Source organism: Equus przewalskii, chromosome 14, assembly GCF_037783145.1.
Source record: "Equus przewalskii isolate Varuska chromosome 14, EquPr2, whole genome shotgun sequence".
In the NCBI taxonomy this organism is placed as follows: domain Eukaryota; kingdom Metazoa; phylum Chordata; class Mammalia; order Perissodactyla; family Equidae; genus Equus; species Equus przewalskii.
In genome coordinates, this window is record NC_091844.1 from 44,806,418 (window position 1) to 44,828,966 (window position 22,549).

General features: G+C 39.7%; 1 protein-coding gene across 5 annotated transcripts in view; it reads right to left on the reverse strand.

The window, feature by feature from the left end:
• The window catches only part of EML6 (EMAP like 6), a 279,876-nt gene that overhangs the window by 56,820 nt on the left and 200,507 nt on the right, over positions 1-22,549 (reverse strand). For all 5 annotated transcript variants that reach the window (XR_011526070.1, XR_011526071.1, XM_070572641.1 and 2 more), the window contains exons 25-27: positions 22,165-22,341; positions 14,940-15,141; positions 14,714-14,840 (exon numbers count right to left, since the gene is read on the reverse strand). Coding sequence is in view for 3 of the 5 variants with exons in the window: in XM_070572641.1 (XP_070428742.1) it covers positions 14,714-14,840; positions 14,940-15,141; positions 22,165-22,341 (506 nt within the window). In the remaining 2 variants the exon portion in view is untranslated. The remainder of the gene's footprint in view (positions 1-14,713; positions 14,841-14,939; positions 15,142-22,164; positions 22,342-22,549) is intronic.

Consider the following 22,549-nt stretch of genomic DNA (forward strand, 5'->3'; position numbering starts at 1 on the left):
TCAAGAAACAGTTGTTACTATGGACTATGAGGAAGACGCTGTATTAAGCGCATGGTGGTACCCATGACAGACATGGTGCCGACCCTGGAGGAACTAAGAGTCTCATAGACAAAGTTTACGATCCAGTGGAACTTTAAACATCTTGATGCCATGGACCCATTTATTAAGGAACCAAGGGTTAAAAGTAGCTATTAATTTGTGGCTGAAGAAAACCAAATAAACAAAACCCCCTACATGCTTCTTTATAGACCCATGGTGCACAGTTTTCTTTACAGAACTTTCTTTTTGCTTAAGTTCATAAATATGTGCAAATTGATTCAGAAAGGATATAAGAGAGTAAGAGAAGATAAATTTTAGGGCATTCCCCATTCAGCCATAAGCACAGTTTAAGAAAAAGTTTGGAAAACCCTAGTGCTAGAGTGGAATTTTGAGATCATTTGGTGCTAGGACCCATCAGTTCAGAGATGAGGGGACCACCACTTATAAAAGGCTCAGAATCTGCTTCTAATCTTGGTTTGGTTAAAGCTTCTTGGTTTCCTAAGGAACACATGGCATAGATTGAGAGGAGATATGTACCAGAGGGACTAAAATATTAATGGAAGAGTATTCGCAGATTCCTTTTTTATAATTTCCTTGCTAAGAATAATCCTGGCACTGCCACCTCAGTGCTTCCTCATCCTGGTAGCTGAGATGGATGGAAGGTGAAGTTGCCTCGTTGGGGAGGGCAGTTTGTGGGGTGGAAATTATTCCTTTCCCCTCCCCTCACCACGAGGGGTTGGGAGGGGGATTCTACTCAGGACACAACTTCCCCCCTACATGTCTAGGGGTGCCCAAACCACCCTTCCCAGAGTGGGATGAAACAGGGGAGGGGAGGACAAGGATCCCTCTTTAGGGTCCTGATGTGTCTGCAGGTCCACACATGGGAGTTATTGAAAGATAATGAGATGCTGACACCTGGGGATCAGCCAAATGTAAGTGAGTATTGCAAGGAGCCACTGGTGCCTGGGGATGAGTACCCATCCCTGGAGACAATGGGAGGCACCACTCATCCATCTACATAGAAGGAAACTTGCTGCATATATGACTGAGCAGAGGAGTTTCCTGATCTCCTAGATCCCTCCTAAACAGCCACAGTCACACACTCCTTGCCACAGAGATTCAGCCTAGGAGCTAGGGCCTCTCCACTTCAGGCTGTCATTTGGAATTGCCTAAAAGCAGAAGCCAGATGGAGACTATAATCTGAGAGCTGGAAGGATGGCCAGGGGTACCAATTGCTTAGAGAAAAAAATGTCCAAACTGGACTATGGATATAAAGACAAGATGCCAACAAAAGCCTAGACTCTGATATCTAATCCATGTGTATCAGTGACTAGAAATCAACCTAAATCTTGTTAAGTTGTTAAGGAGTTTATTCATTCATTCAACAAATATTTACTGAATGCTGGCACTGTTATCAAATTTGGAGATATCAGAAATTTTGCTTTCACAGAGTTGACATCCTAGTTGGGTGGCAGGGGCTTTAGGAGAATCCCCAAATCTGACAAACAACAAAGGTCTGTGATTGTTCAACTTTTAAGGCAGTTCTCAGGCCTCAAACCAACAGGACTAAGATAATAAAGAAGTGAAGCCCCAAAAAGGTCATCCCTCACAAAGCCAATCTGAGGCTTGGCAAGAGAGAACTAGGACACACAAAGAAGATCTTGAAGAGCACAACAGGTACAACCAGAAGGATGACAAGGAACTTATCCCACTGTGTTGGAGGGGACCTCAGGCAGCTTGAAACCTGGGCATGCTGAGGCATGATCCTGGTAAGGCCAAAGTCAGTTTGCCTAATCTCACAGTAAGCATGTTCAAGTGTGTTAGAATTGTTTGATAGTAGTTATTTATACCTCCTGAGCTGGTAGGCATGTAGTAAGACTATCCTAAACATTTGGGTATGTGTGTGGAGATTGAAGGTATAGAAAGGTATAAAATAAAACCTTAGGAAAATAGTAAAGAAAGTCTCTTGTGCTTGAAAAAGCCCTCATAAGCATGGTTGTCTGTTTCATTGGGGCAATCTGAGGACTTGGGAAACCATAACACTGATTGAGGAAATGCTGTTAGCTCTTGCCTTATGTAATCAAACCTATAGATTTCCATATACTCTAAAATTAAAGAAACTTTACAATCTCTAACTTTTGTACAATCATGTGCTGTCTAACAACATTTTGGTCAATGACAAATTGCATATATGACAATGGTCCCATAAAATTGGTACCATATTGCCTAGGTATATAGTACGCTATACTATGTAGGTTCGTATAAGTACATGCTATGATGTTTGCACAACAAAACTGTGTATTGGTGCATTTCTCAGAACACAGCCCTGTCATTAAGTAACATATGACTGTATTGTCATCTTTCCATCATTCACATCACTGTCCTATTGTCACGACCAAGCAGATCAGTGTCAGAAGTGGTATTGATGCCAAGGACCCCCTCAAGCCCTTGCTAGAATTCAGTCAGCCACTTTCCAGGTAAACACTGGATATCTATTGAGGTTTTAGATGTAAGAAGAAGTCCAAGAGGAGCTGAGTTTTGCTTTGACTCTCACTGAGCCAACTCTTTTTGTAAAAGTTAGAGATTCCAGAACCAAAAAACAAGAGGAATTGAAAAATGCCAAATGTTTCAAATATTGGAGAGGTGATGGTAAAAATAACAAAGTTGATATAAAACTCTGTCATTAACTAACCTTTGTTTTTAAAAATGGCCAAGATGGAGACTGATTTTAAATTTAAAATTTTAACTGTGAGGATTTCTACTTTAAAATACATATACTATCCCAATGAAGAAAAGCCCAGGACTGGAAGGCTTCATTGGTGAATTTTATCAAACATTTAAAGAAGAATTAACATCAATCCTTCTCAAACTCTTCCAAAAAAATCAAAAAAGAGAGAACACTCCCAAACTCGTTTTATGAGGCCAGCATTATCCTGTTACCAAAACCAGAAAAGGACAGCACTAGACAAGAAAACTACAGGACAATATCCATGATGAATATAGATGCAAAAATTCTCAATAAAAGACTAGCAAACTGAATTCAGCAGCACACTAAAAGTATCATTCACCATGATCAAGTGGGATTTACCCCAGGGATGCAAGGATGGTTCAACATACACAAATCAATCAATGTGATATATCACATTAATAGAATGAAAGAAAAGATCATATGATCATCTCAATAGATGCAGGAAAAGCATTTGATTCAACATCCATTCATGATAAAAACTCTTAACAAATTAGGCATAGTAGGAACACATCTCAACATAATAAAGGCCATATATGACAAGCCCACAGCTAACATCACACTCAGTGGGAAAGGTTGAAAGCTTTTCTTCTAAGATCAGGAACAAGACAAGGGTGCCTACTTTCAGCACTCCTATTCAACGTAATACTGAAATTCCTAGCTAGGGCAATCAGGCAAGAAAAAGAAATAAAAGGTATCAGAATTGGAAAGGAAAAAGTAAAATTGTCGCTATTTGCAGATGACATGATTTTATATAATCACGCACCACATAATGATGTTTTGGTCAACAACAAACTGCAAAAATGATGGCAGTCCCATAAGAATAGCACCATGTAGTCTAGATGTATAGTAGGTTTGTGTAAGTACACTTTAGGATGTTTGCACAATGACAAAATAGCCTAACAACATATTTCTCAGAACATATCCCTGTCATTAAGCAACACACAAGTGTATACAGAAAATCCTAAAGACTCAACCAAAAAACTGTTAGATTTAATCAATGAATTCAGCAAAGTTGCAGGATACAAAATTAACATTACAAAAATCAGTAGCATTTCTATACACTAGCAACAAATTTTCTGAAAAAGAAATCAATCCCATTTATAACAGCATCAAAAACAATAAAATACTTAGGAATAAATTTAACTAAGGAGGTTAAAGATCTCGACTCTGAAAACTATAAGACATGATGAAAGAAATCGAAGAAGGTACAAATAAATGGAAAAGTCTCCTGTGTTTGTGGGTTGGAAGAAATTGTTAAATTTCTTAAAAAATTGTTAAAATTGTTCTATTGTCAGTACTACCAAAACCCATCTATTGATTCAACGCAATCTTTATCAAGAGTCCAATGGTATTTTTTAAAGAAGTAGAAAGAACACCTATAAAATTTATATGGAACCACAAAAGACCCCAAATAGCCACAGAAATCCTGAGAAAAAAGAACAAAGCAAGAGGCATCACACTTCCTGATTTCAAGCTCTACTATGAAGCTATAGTCATCAAAACAGTATGGTACTGGCATAGAAACAGACAAATAACCAGTGGAAAAGGGTCAAGAGTCTAGATAAACCTGAGCACATTTGGTCAACTAATATTTGACAAGGGAGCCAAGAATACTCAATGAAGAAAAGACACTTTCTTCAATAAATGGATAATTGGATATCATTGCTGGATAATTGGGTATTCACATGTAAAAGAATGAAACTGGACCCATATCTTAACCACTTACAAAAATTAGTTGAAAAGGATTAAAGACTCAAATGTAAAACCTGAAACTATGAAACTCCTAGAAGAAAACATAAGAATAAAGTTTCTTGATTCTTGGCAATGATTTTTTGGATATGACAGCTAAAGTACAAGCAACAAAATAAACAAGTAGGACTACATCAAACTAAAAAGCTCCTGCATGGCAAAAGAAACCATCAACAAGTAAAAAGACAACGTAAGCAATAGGAAAAAATATTTGCAAACCATATATCTGATAAGGGGCTAATATCCAAAATATATAAAGAACTCATAAACTCAACAGCAAAAAAACAACTCAATTAAAAAATGGGCAAAGAACCTGAATAGACGTTTCTCCAAACAAGATATACAAAAAGCCAACAGGTGCATGAAAAGATGCTCAACATCACTAGTCATTAGGCAAATGCAAATTAAAACCACAATGAGTTATTGTCTCATGCCTTAGAATGGCTATCATCAAAAAGACAAGAGATAACAAATGCTGGCACAGATGTGGAGGAAAGGGAACCCTTGTGCACTGTTGGTGGGATTGTAAATTGTTACAGCGACTATGGAAAACAGTATGGAGGATCCTCTGAAAATTAAAAATAGAACTACCACATGATCTAGCTATTCCACCTCTAGGCATATATCTAAAGGAAACAAAAACAATAACTTGAAAAGATAACTGCAACCCCATGTGCAAAGCAGCACTATTTGCAATTGCAAAGATATGGAAACAACCTAAGTGTCCATCAATGGATGACTGGGTAAAGAAAATGTCTATAAATACAATGGAATATTATTCAGCTATAAAAAGAAGGAAATTCTGCCATTTGGGGGGACCTTGAGGGCATTATGCTAAGTGAAATAAGTGAGACAGAGAAAGACAAATACTGTATGATCTCACTTATATATGGAATATAAAAGAAAAACGAACTCATAGAAAAAGAGATCAGACTTGTGGTTACCAGAGACAGAGGGTGGAAGGAGAGGGAACTGAAGGAAGGTGGGCAAAAGGTACAAACTTCCAGTTATAAGATAAATAAGTAATAGATGTAATGTACAACTTGATGACTATAGCTAACACTGCTATAGTATAATATATAGGAAAGTTTTTAAGAGAGTAAATCCTAAGAGTTCTCACAAGGAGAAAATCTCCCTTTTTTCTTTTCTTTTTATTGTATCTATATGAGAAGACGGACGTTAGCTGAATCTATTGTGGTAATCATTTCACCATATATGGAAATCAAACCATCATGCTGTACGCCTTAAACTTATACGGTGATGTATGTCAATTATATCTCAATAAAACTGGAAAAACAGGGGCCGCCCAGTGGCACAGCAGTTAAGTTTGCGCGTCCTGCTTCGGTGGCCCGGGGTTCGCTGGTTTGGATCCAGGTGTGGGCCTACGCACCGCATGTCATATATAAATGGCATATATATATGTCATATATAAATATATATATATAAAAGTGTCATACATAAATGTCACATATATGGCAGGCATCCCATATATAAAGTAGAGGAAGATGGGCACGAGTGTTAGCTCAGGGCCAATCTTCCTCAGCAAAAAGAGGAGAATTGGCGGCAGATGTTAGCTCAGGGATAATCTTCCTCAAAAAACAAAAAACAAAAAAACCCTGGAAAAACAAACATTAAAAAAAAGATACATTGATATTTACCTAACATTGGATGAGAGGGAAGTGAAGAAAAACACGCATTCATACTAAATATTTCCCTTTAGGCAGGTGGACCTTTTAACTCTGTCATTTAGAAAAAACTATTGAAGATGATACTCAGGAGACAGAAATTTAAAAATTATTTTCTAATTATATTAGGGACCTCCCTCTCTGGAAAATAGATAGTATTTAATTAAGACACAAAGTTTGATTGATAAAAGTGTGTAAAAAGCATTCTTTCTTGAAACTTCTTTTCAGAAGATAAGATGAACGTGTACATGTTACATAGCCAGGTGAAACAGCTGAATACCTGGACTAAAAATATCTGGTAAATTGAGGACTAAAACTATAAATATCATAATTTCTACACTTATTGATAATTCATAAGTAAAGTACATTAAACTGGTGCTAAGACAATACATTTTAAGTGTTAAAAACTAACTTTTCTTTTACTTCAGACTTTTGTTTTAAGGGAGAGATGATCTTCCCAGTCTGAGCGAATCGGGAAGCCCAGCAGCAAGTCCAAGGCCTTTCCGAGAAGGGAAAAAACACGCATTCGCTCAGTCTGAGATTTTGATTTGTGGCCATAAGTTGTGCAGCTTCTGAGATGAGAAGACGGGGGAAGAGTGTGAACCTCTCCTTTAAATAAAAGGTGAAAAGTGCTAAAGTAGAATAATGTTATAAAGATGGTGTAGAAACAGAAAAGATTAGGTCTCACATTCTTTTATTCATCCCCAGAAAGTGAGCCAAAAGCTGCAAGCCTCAGGACCTGTTCACCTCAAAAAAGCCAGACTGCTGACTCAGGGGTGCTAAGAAAACAATCCCTGAGCTGATGACTGTATCCACTTAGAAAAATAAAAATTAGTGAATATTTATACGTTGATTTCCAAAAAAATAGTTCAATTTGTGTATCTTTAGTATTTCACCATAAAATTATGCTTTTGTCTGAATGCAGGTTCCAAATAAATATATCAAATAAAAATCTCCATTACTACCATTCCTCATGCAGATGGTTAATCTAAGCAGTCAGGTGAGGAGGAGATGGGGACAATTGTGACAGACAGACTTTTAAAAATAAATTACAAACCACAGCCCCACCAGGTGAAACTTGGAAGACTGATGGCTGGTCAGCTCACTTGGATGTTAATAAAAGACTATACCCCACATTTGGAGATATTATTAGATCCTATGTATAAATTATTAAGAAAATGTCTTTGTGACTCATCTCTGTGGTGATCCTACAGTTACCACAGAATACAAAATTGGATTTGTATGATAATTTGGTCCATACATAACCTTAGATATTAACACAACATTTCTATGGTTCTAAGTTTCTAATTTCTGGGTTTTTTCTTAATGCGAAAATAAAAACATCTGAAGATAGGCCAAAGATGTTATATATTATTTTTAAAGATATTCAAGAATACAAAAATGTAATGTGAATATAAAATATCAATTTAAAAAAGGTGTAATTCTCAGTGTACTAATGTCTTTTAGAAGTTGATTCTTGTGGCATCCCCAAAGCTCTGGCTCATCAAACTGCCCCACTTTAGTTGGGGAGAGTTTTGTATGTCTCAAATGATTCTTGATATCGATTTGGTTGTATTTACTGGCATCTTTAATTGATTGTATATATACAGTTATAACACTAGGTAATAAATACCTATGTATATCCAAAGGCATTTATAAATGCTAGTAATTACTGTTCAACATTAAAATGGCCTGAGCTGCTTTTCTGTGATAGTGGCAGTTTCCAATAGAAAAAAAAAAATTAAAGGAGAATGAGCTGGATATTTTCCATGCACCCCTCCACATCTACTCTCCACTCTTCTCTGCCTGTGCTGTGCCCTCCAAGGCTGGCCTTCGTGGACTGCATCTACGGGCTCTCCTGCCCTTCAGCTTCTGACTGGACTCAGCTAGAGAGGCACTAGTGGAAGTTAGGAGGGTAAGAGGAGAATGCAACTGGGGCATTTATTCCCCCATACCTCCTTGCTGAGACTCAGATTGGTTACTTTCAACCCTCTCTCTCAGGTCTCAGCTCCTGTAAGAGGGCCCGCTCCCACAGCTGTGCTCTCCACATCTGGCAACACTTTCCTCCCGTGGCCTTCAGGCCCAGGGCGGGTAATGGCTTCCAGCGGCTGCTGTCCCCAAGGTGCTGCCCCATCCCTGTTGTTTCTCTTAATCCTGCCTGTACCTTTGTTAACAGTCCCTTTATTAAGCTCTCTCCAAATTACTTCCTTTTCAGAGTAGTCTCTCCCTTGCTGGGGCCACAACTTACACAGAGTTTTGGCCAAACTTGAAAGACTTCGGTTATAATTTTCACTGTCTACCAATTTTGTGAAATTCTATCTAAGATACTAGGTAGCCTATATTTTTGTATTCTGTGAAGCCAACTTTAGGGAGCTTGAGCCAAGAATCAAATCAGAAAAGAAAGAGGAAAACTTTTGAAGTTTTAGACAACATCATCCAATATAGTCTTTAGAAACACAATATATAACGTGGTGTCTCAAAGACAGCCCCTTCCCACTCCCCAAAAAAGCTCCTATTAAAATGAGGCAAAAAAAAAAAAGAGTTAAATTTAAAATATCAACATAACCTCATGATCTTAAAAAATAGAGTAATTTTTTCCTATTTTAGATCTACAATAATTTAAGTAACCTCTAGAAGTTATGGGGAGAAAATTATTGTGTACTCATAAAGACCAGATTCCATGCTTGGGACAGAAAACCGATGATGTGTATGAGACCTCTTGTCAAAAAACAAGGACAATTTCAGAAGTGCATGGTGGTATTATAAAAAGCTGCATACACTAATCCAAAGAAAGGTCTCTAAAGACCAAATTGTGACAATTTAAACATGAAACAATGATAAGAATAACAAAACAGTTCATTACAATCAGTTGAACCTAAAAAAGGTTATACTATTATCTTGTCGAGATAAATAAACTATGCTTTAAAAAAGGAATATATACCAATAGTAATCAATTAACTGGTGCTCAGTTTATCATCAAAAAATGAGGTTAGAGAGTAGAAAATGACTTAATTGATTTTCAAAAATAAAATACTAATTTAATTGATACACCTTCCCCTTCTGGAGAATTCAAGCAGTTATCTATAGGAGATATAAAAAATGTTTTTCCTCCTAAGTTGATGCTATGAAATGCCAAATCTTAGGCCACAGGAAAAAAACGATAAAAATGGGATTTAGGCTGACCTGAAACTTGGGCCTTCTGGGAGCTGTCTCTAAAGGTTGACCTCCCCGCCTAACCCCAATCTTACAGCTATGTGCACTGGTCACAGTCATCTGGGGAGTGGCCAAGTACAGCGCCAGAGTATCTCTAAGAGTCTGGGAGGAGGTCACGGGAGGGTGGGAGGATATAAATTCTCCCATGAGAATGACAAAAGAATTTCCTGTGCCTGGCAGAATCCTTACTCCACAGAGGCATCGTCTACATCCCAGGAGGAATTTGGAATACTTGCGAGGCTGGTTCTCTAAGAGAATATTGTGTCATCTCCTACTTTATATTTCACTCCCATATGTGTATATTTTGTCATAACAGCAAACAAAACCTTTTCATCCTTTGACTGTTGGCGTCTTCAAACATTCATATCACTGTCCAGTGGTACAAAACATGCACATGGCAAGGTCAGGAACCCTTGACTGTCCTGTCCAGCTGAGGATGGAATGGGCATGGACCAGTGACCACTGCATATTGTGTCTTTAAAACAACTATCCTGGGGTTGGCCCGGTGGCATAGAGGTTAAGTCTGCATGCTCTGCTTTGGTGGCCTGGGGTTCACTGGTTCGGATCCTGGGTGTGGACCTAGCACTGTTTATCAAGCCACACTGTGGCAGGCACCCCACATATAAAGTAGAGGAAGATGGGCAAAGATGTTAGCTTAGGGCCAATCTTCCTCAAAAAAAATAAATAAATAAAATAAGAGAAAAAAATAAAACAACTATCCTCATTCTGTCCTGTCTCCTCCACTGTCTATTTGGCATGTTATGGTAGTTAACATTATGGTTAGCCACAGGACTCTGAGGAACTTTATCCAGACCTGGATGAGAAGACTTCACAACTCCCCAAGATCCTGGATGTGTGGTTGGATGCAGTATATGACAAGAAAAGGGTGGAGTGTAGTAGTCATTTGCTGTTTCAGTCCTTCCAGAAAGCAATCACTCTAATTTTGATAACAGCCCTGGATTTTTACTTCTGGTGGAGCTAATTACACTGCTGGTCTATGGGTGGCATGTGACTTCTTACTTAAGAATTGTCAAAGGTTTACATTTTCCAGGACATGGTGATTGGTTCCAGGGTGGTCATGTGACCCACCAGAGTAAACAGCATATATAAGACATTTGTGGGGACTTGTGAATCAGAGGCAGTTCTTTCCAGCTGGTTTTGAACAGCAAAGACTGTAAGCTCAAGGTACTACAGTCATTTTTCTACTTGAAGAAATGCAATAGCTCAGAGGAAGCAGCACTGAGATATGGAGAGAGAACAGAGTCCTGCCAGCAAGATCTGAGTTTCCACAACAAGTGACACCTGAAGTCACCCTATCCCTGGATTTTCAGGTGTGTGAGCCAGTGGGTTCCTTTCGCTTAGGCCAGTTTGGGTTGGGTGACCCCCTTGAAACTAAAAGCCTTACCTTATAAATAATTAAACAACGATATATAAACAAGGTGTGATCTTGATAATATATTGAAAGAAACTTCATAATCTTATAGGCAACACTAGTAATTTGGTACTGAGCAAACTTTAGGAATTTTGTCCTCTGATGAGTTTGGGAGAAGAACCGTTTTTACCTAAGTCAGAATACAGGATTTTGGTACCATCCATTGTGCTGTGATGATGATAGGCATTTTGTATGGTAAATTGCTCTAAAAATCTATGCTTCCTCCTCCTGTTTTTCTTCTTTCAAAAGGAACTTCCTGACATTTTAAATATTTATTAAATAATAAATTTAAGTTTGCAGATGGACAAAACTGCTCTTACATTATGAGAAAACAGGGCAAAGTAGGAGACAAGGTCAAAAGTTGAGAGCAAGGGGTGTGTCAGGTTGGAGTTGGGAACTTGAGAGACAGGGGAGGTCTGGAAAGGCTGCTCTAGACCATAATGAGGTGGAGTCAGCTGGGGGCGAGGGAGAGCTGTGGGGCAGCTCTGAGTGCCTAGATGAGGTCTGAAAGCATGGATTCCCGAAGTCAGAGAAGACTTCAAGACTTTCCTCAGCCATATGCCACACAAGGCAGTGGAGCAGCAGGATTACCCAAGGGCTCACCCATGGTTGGGGATTGGCTAGACCAACGTGGGAGGTCAAGGAGGCCAAGGCGTCCCAGCTCTCTAGAGCAAAGTTGAAGTGAGTAACCAGGAGACTCGATTGACACCTGCAAAGGACTACAGGTTGGTAGGTGTCGCCTATTCTTTTGAGAACAATTACAAATTTCTCTGAGCTTTCCCACTTCTCAAAAGATTGGAATTGAAGATCATATGACTTCTGGAGAGTAAGAACTCACAAGGTGTTAGAAATTGTACAAAGAAGCACAATCCAAAGCCTCACAGCTATTTTAAAATCAAATACCTGTCTAATTAGAAACAATCTATGACTGCCTTAAATTTTAGGAATTAGGAATACAGTCGCTTAAAATTGATTGATGCATAATATGCAGCTGCCTTCAGGGCATTGTTCTCAGTGGGACAGATGCCGCACTCACGCTGTAGTTTCTAAGCTGAAGGAGATTTAAAGCGGAAGTAGAACTTCCTGAAACACTGGTGAGAGGCAAAATAGGTCTTTGCACTGAGTGGGTGTTCCAAGCTCAGATCTCTTGCGGCCCTCGAGTATCTGTCTCCCCTTAGCCTTACTGGTGCATGTCACCGCACAGGTGTTTAGTAAAGGCACCCAGGTGAGGCCGGTATCTGCAGGTATACACAGGAGGGAACAATGAAGGGAAGGTCAAGGAAAGACCCTGCCTCTCCAATCGGCAGGCCTTGAAGTAGTCAAAGGGAGCAAGTGTCTGGGTTGACAGCCCTGAATATTCCCAGGGAGAACCTGGGTGCTGCCTGGCCCCATGCTCCTGACGGCCGAGGCTCCCAGCATTTCTCTGTCTTTCTCTCTCTCTGCCTGGGACTCTGGGAGTCCATGGAGCTCATTTCGTACCCCAAGTGAGGACTCAGGTGAGCTGTCTGCCTGACTTATTGTTAGGAGTCCCCCGCCCCAAGGGCTCAGTCCTGCCCCACCTTTCCTCTCTCATCCTGCTTTCCCACAAATTTTCCGAATGTCCCACCCTGCCTGGCACCCTTTTCTCTCTTCTGCAGTTCAGAAGCTGCCTACAGTCCTATTTCTGAGGTTCGAGCTCCCCTAAAATTATTGACAAGGACTAGTGGAGACCACTTGTTCTCACTCTAATTAAGACTTGCCCTCATGAAGGCTGCTGAGACACCGTTAACTGCTCCTTCTCTGCCCCTTCCTGGTGTGGTCCTGCTTTGCTCCCAGCATGCTGTGCAGCCGGCATCCTGCTCTCTAGTTACAGCCCCCTCAGGGAACTGATGCTGTCAAGGCTTTTTAAGTTATCAAAGACGTTGCTATCTATGGAAAAGGCTTGATTATTCCTCTGGACCCTATATTTATGCTAAAATTGTTTTCTTCACTACAACTTTTCTTCACTACACCCTGGTGTGAATTATTTTTTAAAGTGCCAGTAAACTACTGAAATGCCTACTTCTATATCTCATAATGCTATGAAGTATTTTTTTTCTTTTGTAGACATATTTTTTAAAAAGTCAATGATATGTATGCTAATGTATGACAAGTTCCCAATCTGGGGTGAAGAAGAAAATGAGGGAGCTTCAAAATTCTGGATTTCTAGACTGAAAATTCCTCTTAGGGTCCTCTCTACCTTCACCTCTCCCAACTCTTCCTAAATTGAGCAGGTATGAGATTTTTATAGACCTGTCCAAAGAGACACCAAGACCAAGAGAGGTTCAGATGAGCTTCAGTTTAGGCTGGAAATCAGCTGTAGAATTTGGAATTAGGAATTTGGTTAGATTTCTACATCTTAGTGGCCAGTCTAAATCTCAGCATGATGAAACATGGGGTTGTAGAAATCAGCAAGACACAACCTTGGAATAATGGCCAAGTCAATTCATTTCATAATGTTATGTGAAATTGGAAAGGTTGGGTAATTCTTTTTCAAAAGTATGTTTAATTTAGGCCAAATGTTTTTCAGAGTGGATAATTTAAGTGGTAGGCCTTTTCATGCACTTATGTGCATATGGTTCTTTTTTTTGATTCTTAGAATTAGGTCCTGCAAAATTATTTCCTCTTTGTGGCCACTAAAAAACCAAGTCGCAAGCAAAATAAACTATAATTTATAGACTATAGCAGAAAAATCTCTATAATTTTTTAGTAATCAAAAGAGAACTCTAAACCTTCATAGTAACATCTAACAAAGATGCCAGGAAAGATTTAGGGTTTTTCACATCAGATTCAATCTTCTTGCCCATAGTACACCTACCATTTATCATGCTTATATTAATATCTGGCACTGAACTGAAGCAGGAGGGGGAAATTACATTTTATTTCTTTGTGTTTAAATTCCCACCTAATAGTAAAAGGAGATAGATCAGATTTATTAAGTAGTTATTATTAGGCAGAAAGCCATGCTGACTGCAAAAAACAACTTGAATCTCATTAATTATACATCATGGGACCAGGGTACTTGTGAACACTGAACCCATGTCAATGTGAAGAGCTCACAGAGAATTCTTAAACATCTTTGAGATCCATGAAATTCCCTTTAGATTCTCTGTTATTCAATATTTATCCTCCCTAGTATGAATATGGTACATTAAGTAACTGTAGTAATTATAGTTGTTTTTTCTAGAAGTGTGGAAGTGCCTGACAATTTCTCTTATCAATACTTAACAATAGCACATCAAAAAGGCCTAAAATAATACTAGAAACCCTCCTTCTACACAAAGGATCCAAGTCAAAAACATCAAATAGATTAGGCCTGGAATCGCCCAAAACACTTGAACAAATTTGGGCAGGTGAAGACAGTAAGAAAAGGCACACCAAGTGATAGAGTGTAATACGGAGACTCCGATTAGAATAGAAGATTATTTTTCACAACCCACAAATATTCCTCCATGAGCTTAGAAGCCTGCCCTTCCACCTATCTCTCTAGTCAGCACACTCTTAGGTCAGCCATCACATTCAGGACAGCTTTTGGGCTACCCTGACATGCTCTCAGGGCAAGGGGTAGACTAGTCCAACCAAATCTCATGTCTATTCAAGTCATATTCCATAAACAATTTCTGCAAAGCATAACCCTCCCTTTGCCACATAATGAGGGCTGTGGACAATTTTCCCCAGCTTAGGCCTGTGTACGGATTATGACTCTGTGCACATACATAGAAAACTAGCTCAAGTAGCAACTTTGAGGGCAAAGCAAATGCACTCTGGTTTAAACGAGTCTCTTGTCGTCAGGTGTAATAAATGCAAACAAACCTGGCAACACCATACCTTTCTTCCATCGAAACTTCTTTCATCTGCTGGTGTGGTTTGGTGCCTTCCATTTCCCTGATGCTCACAGCATAGATCTTGGTGGTGTAATCAATGGCCTTTTCTCTAGCAACATCACTGTCATAGCCTCAAACAACAGAAAGAGATGGGGAGCGGAGTTGGTTTGCTGTGGCACAGGAGGGGATGTGAAGGAAGGTGCAGTTAGTGAGTAGCAATTGGGGCTCACCTCCATCCTCTTCCACGTCGGTGTCCGATTCCTCACTGTCCACCAACTTACTCTCCTGGGTCCCCACAAACTCCCTTGTCCAGATCATCAAGGCTGTGTCAGCGCCGCCAACCGTGAGCAGCACAGAGTCATTGTGCAGCCATCTCACATTGGTGACATGTGCACTGTGCCCTACATACTTCTTGAATCTTGCGTGCTGGCCCTGTAAAGCCAGAAATTCGCAATTACCCCATCTGGAGTCTCATTATTTCTGTCTCTGGACTATTTCATACATGCTATTCTCTAGGGTGGCTTCTACTGGATACAAATGAAACAGTTCATGTAAGTGGCAATTGCCCTACATTTCTCTAGAATGCAAGCTCCATGAGGGCAGGAACTAGGTCTCCTTTTTCCCTAAAGCATTACCTGGCTCATCATAGGTTCTCAATAAATAGTTCGGAAGGAAATGAAAAAACTTTTAGACTACAGAACCTATTTCTGGGAGCCTAAGGACGTATAAAAAGCTTGTTTCTGTTTCTCTCAAATATCAGATGTGCATTCTCCACAGGTCTCTAGTGTGAACTCCTGATTGTGGGCTGACTGACATTTGAGATCAGAGGTCTCTACCCAGTCATCCTCCACAGTGGCTTCTGTTCCACAGCCCAGGCTATGACAGAAGAACAAGGAACTTCCTATAATCCTGGGGCCTCAAGTAAGATTTAAAACGTACGTGACAGTTTCTGCCACAGACACTGGAAACAACTTCTAATGCTAGAAACACTCAAATAATTGATTTAAAAATGAAGTAAGCACCTTCTCAACAAACATGACCAAATAAATTGAACCCAATTTATTAGTAATTACCGAAAGCTCTTGAGAGTGGTATGCTCAGGGCACACCATGTTTATCCCCAGGTGGCGAAGGATGAGGGTGGAACGTGAGTTAGCTGCTTACTCCAGGGTAGTCCTGACAAGTGGTGGGAAGCCGAAGCTGGCACCAGAAACCAGCTTCCATTTTTGGCTCATGAGCCACAGCCTGGCAAAAACAGCTCCAGTGGAAGTCATTTAAAGAGGGAGAGTTTTTCCATCCTCTCAGCGACTCCCAGGGAATACCTTAAGCAATGTGAGAAGTCGCATGCACTTTCTGAGGTCGTGAGAGGGCCAGTGGTGTCCCAGATAAAAACTTTATTTAATAATTGACAAGAGGCTTCCAGAGAATTTTGGACTGGCCTGTTGGGGAACCTGAAACCAGCACAGACACATGGCAGGAGACAGGTGCAGGAGAGTCCGTGACTTTGAAATACTCTTGGTCAAGATTGCTCTGTATTCGGCTGACCCCTACCTGACAGAAGAGCTGAACTGCCCACTCCTCAGCAGAGTACCGAGTCTAGAAAGATTAGGGAAGCAAACAGGCAGGTAGCATTTCCAAGCAGTCCTGCAGAGCCAATAGGTGGAGCAAAATAAGGACCTCCAAGGAAAACCACTGTGTGAGCATGTGAGATCCAGAAGGCATGGAAACAAAGAGACAGTCATAGTGGCTACAGCCATGTGTCTTCCTGCTGGAAGCAGGAACCTGCCCACTTTATCTACTACAAATGCAAGCTGGTTTCTTGAGAGGAGGAGAAAGTAAAAGAGCTGAGAAATGCCTCTCTACATTCCTACTTATATGAGGGAACACAGGGTCTCTAGACAGGAGAATTCAAAAAGAAAGCTTCAGGGAAAAAAGTATTCTAAGGTGATCAGAATTGGGTTGCAGGGGGAAAGAAAGCGACACAGAGAAGAAAGAGAAAAGAGGAAAAAATTCTGATTCACTGGAGCTATTTAACAAAGCAGAGATTCTTCCAGTAGAGGGTGAGTCAAGATTCTCAGAATAGGAAACAAGATCACTGCTCCATTGAACAATAAAGGGAATTTAAAGTTACCAGAAGGTTCCAGGAAATCACCTTCCTCCCCCAGGAGGAAGAGGCTGGCAGGGATGTTTGGTGGCTCCCTTGGAGCCTATGGAAGGAGCCTCCTAAAGACCTGGCACAGCTGGTCAGATGAGCTGTCTTTCTGGGTCATCATGCCAAATGACACATTTCTACAACACCCATCAGGACTTGCTACAACAACTTTCCCCTTTCATTGAGTCATGGAAGAATAGAGAATCTGGAATATATCTCTAGAATGCTGGTTGTTAACTGCTTTCAGTGAGAAATTCCTGAGAACCTGACGAAAGTTATGTACCTCACATTCACAACATTTCACATACAGTATCTCTCTCTGTAAAATTTTACTTACAAGGTTCCTCTTTGAAGAACCAATCTCTAGAGCCTTTGATGTTCTGAGAAGGAAGCTTAAGAACTTGAGGGTGGGTTTTAAAAATGTAAATGACATGGTGGTATTTTAACCTCTGATATAGTGGAAGGGTACAGCTTTGGAAAGGAAGGGAGGCTCTGGGAAGCAATCAGCCAGCTAAATAGATGGAGTCAAAGGACAGAGTTGGGTTTCTGGTACACGGTTTAAAGTACTGGAAAAACAGGGGCCGGCCCAGTGGTGTAGTGCTTGTTTGCACTCTCTGCTTCAGTGGCCCGGGCTTCACCAGTTCAGACCCCTGGTGCAGACCTAGTACTGCTTATCAAGCCATGCTGTGGTGGCATCCCACATAAAATAGAGGAAGATGGGCACAGATGTTAGCTCAAAGACAATCTTCCTCAAGCAAAAAGAGGAAGATTGGCAACAGATATTAGTTCAGGGCCAATCTTCCTCACACATACACACACAAATAATTTTTTTAAAAAGTACTGGGAAAATGGGTGAGCTCTGGCAAAGGAGAGTCTATCTCATGGAGACTAGAAACAATTGATTATCAGGGGACTAATGACCTCATCAAGAAGATTTTAAACTGTAAAACTGAATATACAAGGACACGTTTGTCAAGGAAAGAAAAACGCCTGGAAGAGAGGCCTCGTAACTCACAGGAAAGGAGAACAGGAAAACGGTCAAGAAGACGACACTATATTAGAGTCTAACGAACGGATTTGAAATTTTGACAGAGAGAGCTGTGTGGTGATACTAAGACCTCATAAATATCACCATGACTTGATGACATGGAACTCAATGCTAGAATACTGCAATGGGATGATGTCTCAGCTGGCAGGGCTGCCCTAACAAAATACCACATGCTGAGTGGCTTAAACAACAGGAATTTATTTCTCACAGTTCTGGAGTCTGGGGTTATGACCAAAGTGCCAGTCAATTTAGTTCCTGGTGAGGGCTTTCATCCTGGCTTATAAACACCTTACATGAGCACATAGAAAGTATTCATGTGGCCTTTCCTCAGAGTGTGTGTGTGTGTGTTTGTGTGTGTGGACAGGAAGTGAGCTCTTTGGTGTCTCTTCTTATAAGGACACTAAATGTATCGAACCAAGGCCCCACCCTTATGATCTCATTTATCTTTATTTCCATCAATGCCCTCTCTACATAAACAGTCACATTGGAATTTAGGGCTTCAACATATGAATTTTGGTGGGGGACACAAACATTCGGTCCAGAACAGATGGTGAACTTTGTCCAACAGACCCAGAGCATTGGAGAAGTGTGACTATACAGCTGGAAATATTCATCAGCCTGGGTCCATGTATTTGGGAGGAAGAGCGTGCCAGAAAATTCAAATTGAAAAAACGGTGAAAGAGAAATGATACTATCAAAGTAGTTTATATTGGCCAGTGGTTTTCAAATGCTTTTAAATTCTGACACCATTTCTTCAATCAAATCTTACACAGTAGAAACCCAAGAATAAAAAGATAATCCAATTTAAAATAGTGGGCAAAAGATTTGTACAAACACTTCACAAATGGCCAATAAGCAAATAAAAAAGTGCTCAGCATCATTACTGATCAGGAAAACATAATTACAAACACAATGAGATCATACTACTCCCTAGGACAGCTAAATTTTACAAGTCTGACAACACTGAATGTCGGTAACTGGAACTCTCTTACATTTTTGGTGAGAATGTAAAATGATACAACCACTGTGGAAAAAGGTCTGGCAGTTTCATAAAAAGCTAAACATAGATTTTCTCCTATGACCCGAAATTTCACTCCTACATATTTACTTAAGAGAAAGAAAACTTATGTCCACAAAGATTTGTCCAAAAATGGTCATAGCAGCTTTATTATAACCAAACACTGGAAAATCATGTGTCCATTGATAACCATGTGGATAAACAAATTCTATTATATCCATACAATGGAATTCCACTCAGCTTTAAAAAGGAACAGACTATTCTTACACACAACAATTTGGAGAAATCTCAGAAACATCTGAGTGAAAGAAGCGAAACACAAAACAGGACCTACTTGATCATCCCATATGAAGTTCTGGAACAGGTAGAACTAATCTATGGTTAAAACCATTGTAACAGTTTTTTCATCTGAGAGTGGAGTGGGAGTGGAGTTTGACCTGGAAGTTAGCATGAGGAAACTTCCTGAGGTGATGATAATATTCTACATCTTGATAGGTGTTTGGATTATATAGGTGTATGTGCTTGCCAAAGCTCACCAAAAGGAACCCTACAATTTGTGCCTTTCAACTGTATATAAATTTTACTTAAAAAGTACCACAAACAAATGTTGAACTCTAGGTAATGATATATGCATGTTGAAACATTTAGGGGTAAGTATCCTGATGGCTACAACTAACTTTCAATTATAGAATCCAGGTGGTAGGTTTCTAGGAGTTCACTTTATCATTCTTTCGTCTTATTTGTATGCTTGAAAATTTTTCATAAGAAAATGTTGGAAAAAATCTTACACAGAAGCCCAATGTATAAAATACAAAACACAGAGTGACTCTGGCTGAAGCAGAGACAGGGCCCCAGAGCCCCTTTACTTGGCCCCTCCCTTGTTTCCTGGGGTTGTCCATGAGGAACCTCCCTAGAGCTCTGGGAGTCTGAGGAACACAGCCTGAAATTGGTGCTATAGACAGTACACCTGGTCAGGCTGGGATGTGGATGATGAATTTCCAAGACCAAAAATAAATCTAGAGCAGGAGCATGATGCAATAGTATTACGGAGATTTCAGCGATCTGAATATCTGCCAAAACCTTAGTCTACTGATACAAGGGTATCGCTAGTTTTTTGACTTGTCCTGCGAGCAATCTCATTTCCAAACATGTAGAAGTAGCACAGAAAACTGCTACATAGAACTGAATTCTGAGCAAATAGGGAGGGCTGGTAAGTGACAGGGACATGATGGATCTTTGGGAGAAGGCCACAAGGTGGCTTTGAAATTTGAGATATATAATGAAGGGAATGTGGACACAATCAGAAGTGAATCTTAGAAAAGGCTACCAAAAATTATTACCTGAACAGACAATAACAAATGAAGAAGGAAAGAGGAAGGCATCTAAAGAAACCAAAGTGGCTGCAGAGGCAACTGGGATGCTCAGGTTTTAAATGTACAAATGACAGAAGGAAGAATGAAAAACCAAGGATGAACACAAAAGTCTTGCACAGACAACTTTAATATAGTTTCTGGAATGCTAAAGTCAAAAACTAAGACAACTGAAAAATATTTTAAAGCTATATATTATAAAGATACATAAACATTACAAAGATACTAAAGATATATAAAGGTAGATTTTAAAGATATATTTTAAAGATACATTAAAGCAGATTTACTTTTCCATTAAAGAGAATGCTCTTCAAACCAGAAAGGCCAAAATAGAGTTCAAATACTTGAGTACAGGTGCCTTCAAATGTCACCACAGAAATAAGGTCAGTAATCGCCGAGGAGTTTAGAAACCAGGAAAGGCGGCATCAGGCATAAAAAGGTCCCTGTATCTAAAAGGGAAAACAAGTACACTCTAGCAAATATTGATCCATGAGTTGATGCAATGCCTGGAAAATATCTAGGGTGAATTATTACACAGAAGATCGATAAGCACTTGGAAAGAGTTACCAGGCAGCAACAGGGGTCCACTGTACTAACCCCGTATCTTTTATTGATGGGTTTATCAGAAGGAGAGATTAGGGGTACCAGAGACACAATCAATCTGGTTTTTAGCAAGATATTTGCCAAGTCTTTAATGAAGTCTTGTTGGATTAGAGATAGAAGGGTGAGCATAGTCAGATAGATTTATTGTTACTGATTGAAGAACTGTAACTAAATGTGTGCTTTAATAAATAAAATGGCAAGTTGAACAGGGGCTCCTGGTGGTGGTGTTTGGTTGTTTTAGCCTGTCTTTTTTTTCTTTCTATAATTAGAACTGACACTTGTGAAATCAGAGGATGATGTGATGCTGGAAGGGAAAGCAAATAACTTTGAAAAGATATTTTAAAAATGTTGACAGGTTGGAACAATGAGATGAAATAAACAAGATGAATCTTATTTGCTACAAACATAAGTTCTGTACACAGATTTTAGAAAATCAATTTTACAAGCACAAGATGGGGGATAACCTGAACATCTTGGGAACAGTATCTATGATTCAATTGTGTAGTGTTGCAGCCAAAAGAGTTGATGCTTTAGTTCAGTTTAACACAAACAGAAAAGCAGAACAAGAAGGTAAGAGCCCCACTATACCATGAGCTGGTCAGATGACATCTGAAGCACTGAATTCAGTTTTAGATGAGATAGTTTAGAATGGAATTGATAAAGTAGAGAGTGCTTAGAGGGAGGGGGCAGCTGGAAACCATGCCATATGGGAACTAGCTGAAGGAACTGGAGATGTTTAGTCTGGAGAAAATGAAACTTCAGGGAGTCAAACACAATCTTCCTATATATGAAGACTGTGAGAGGATTGGAGTTATTCAGCTATAATTCAGACGGCAGAACTTTGGCTAAAGAGAAAAAAATTTCAGCTCAATAGAGAGCAAAACATTTTAACAATTCGAGCTATTTAAAAATGAATTGGGCTGCTTTATGAGGTAGTAAGTTCGCCATCTCTGGAAGTATGCTAGCACATGTTAGAAAGGCACGGGTCCAAGACGTAAAGAAAATTCATACTTTGCAATTTGTGAGATGTTGGATTTGATGACCACTGAAGGCCTTTCGAGGAGGAATTCTATGCCACGGGAATCTGACTCAAATTAGTAAACATAATGTAATGAAGGTTTTTACATAGCATAAATAACAATGATACTGTAGATAACATTATTGATTGCTTATGCCTTTGATATTTAGAAATCCACTTAGATACAACAGATAGATTTTGGGTTATTAATGAGACTGAGCAAGTACAGGATAAACATGAACATTACCTTGACAGGATATGAAAAAAGCTTAACGAAACCAAAATCATCTCCAGTGGCTAAGAGGGAACAGTCTTTGGTAAGACTGGCAGCATTTACATCAGTCACATCGCTATGTGCTGGCCAGATTCCCTCACAGGTGGGCCCCAGGACACAGGTCCACGTGTCCCACTCTATCTTCTCAATCTTAAAAAGAAGGAAAGAAAATTAATATATTTTTGCACAGCCTAGAGATCTTTTTGTTTTACTTAAAAGAAACAATTGAGGCTGAGTGGTTCTTCATGATGACTTTGCCAACATCAGGCATTGGTGTTGTGCGCTCAGGTGCACAAGTTGTAAGTTACATTTTTCAAGTGGTATATGCATTGTCTTCATAAAGCAACACTGCAGACAA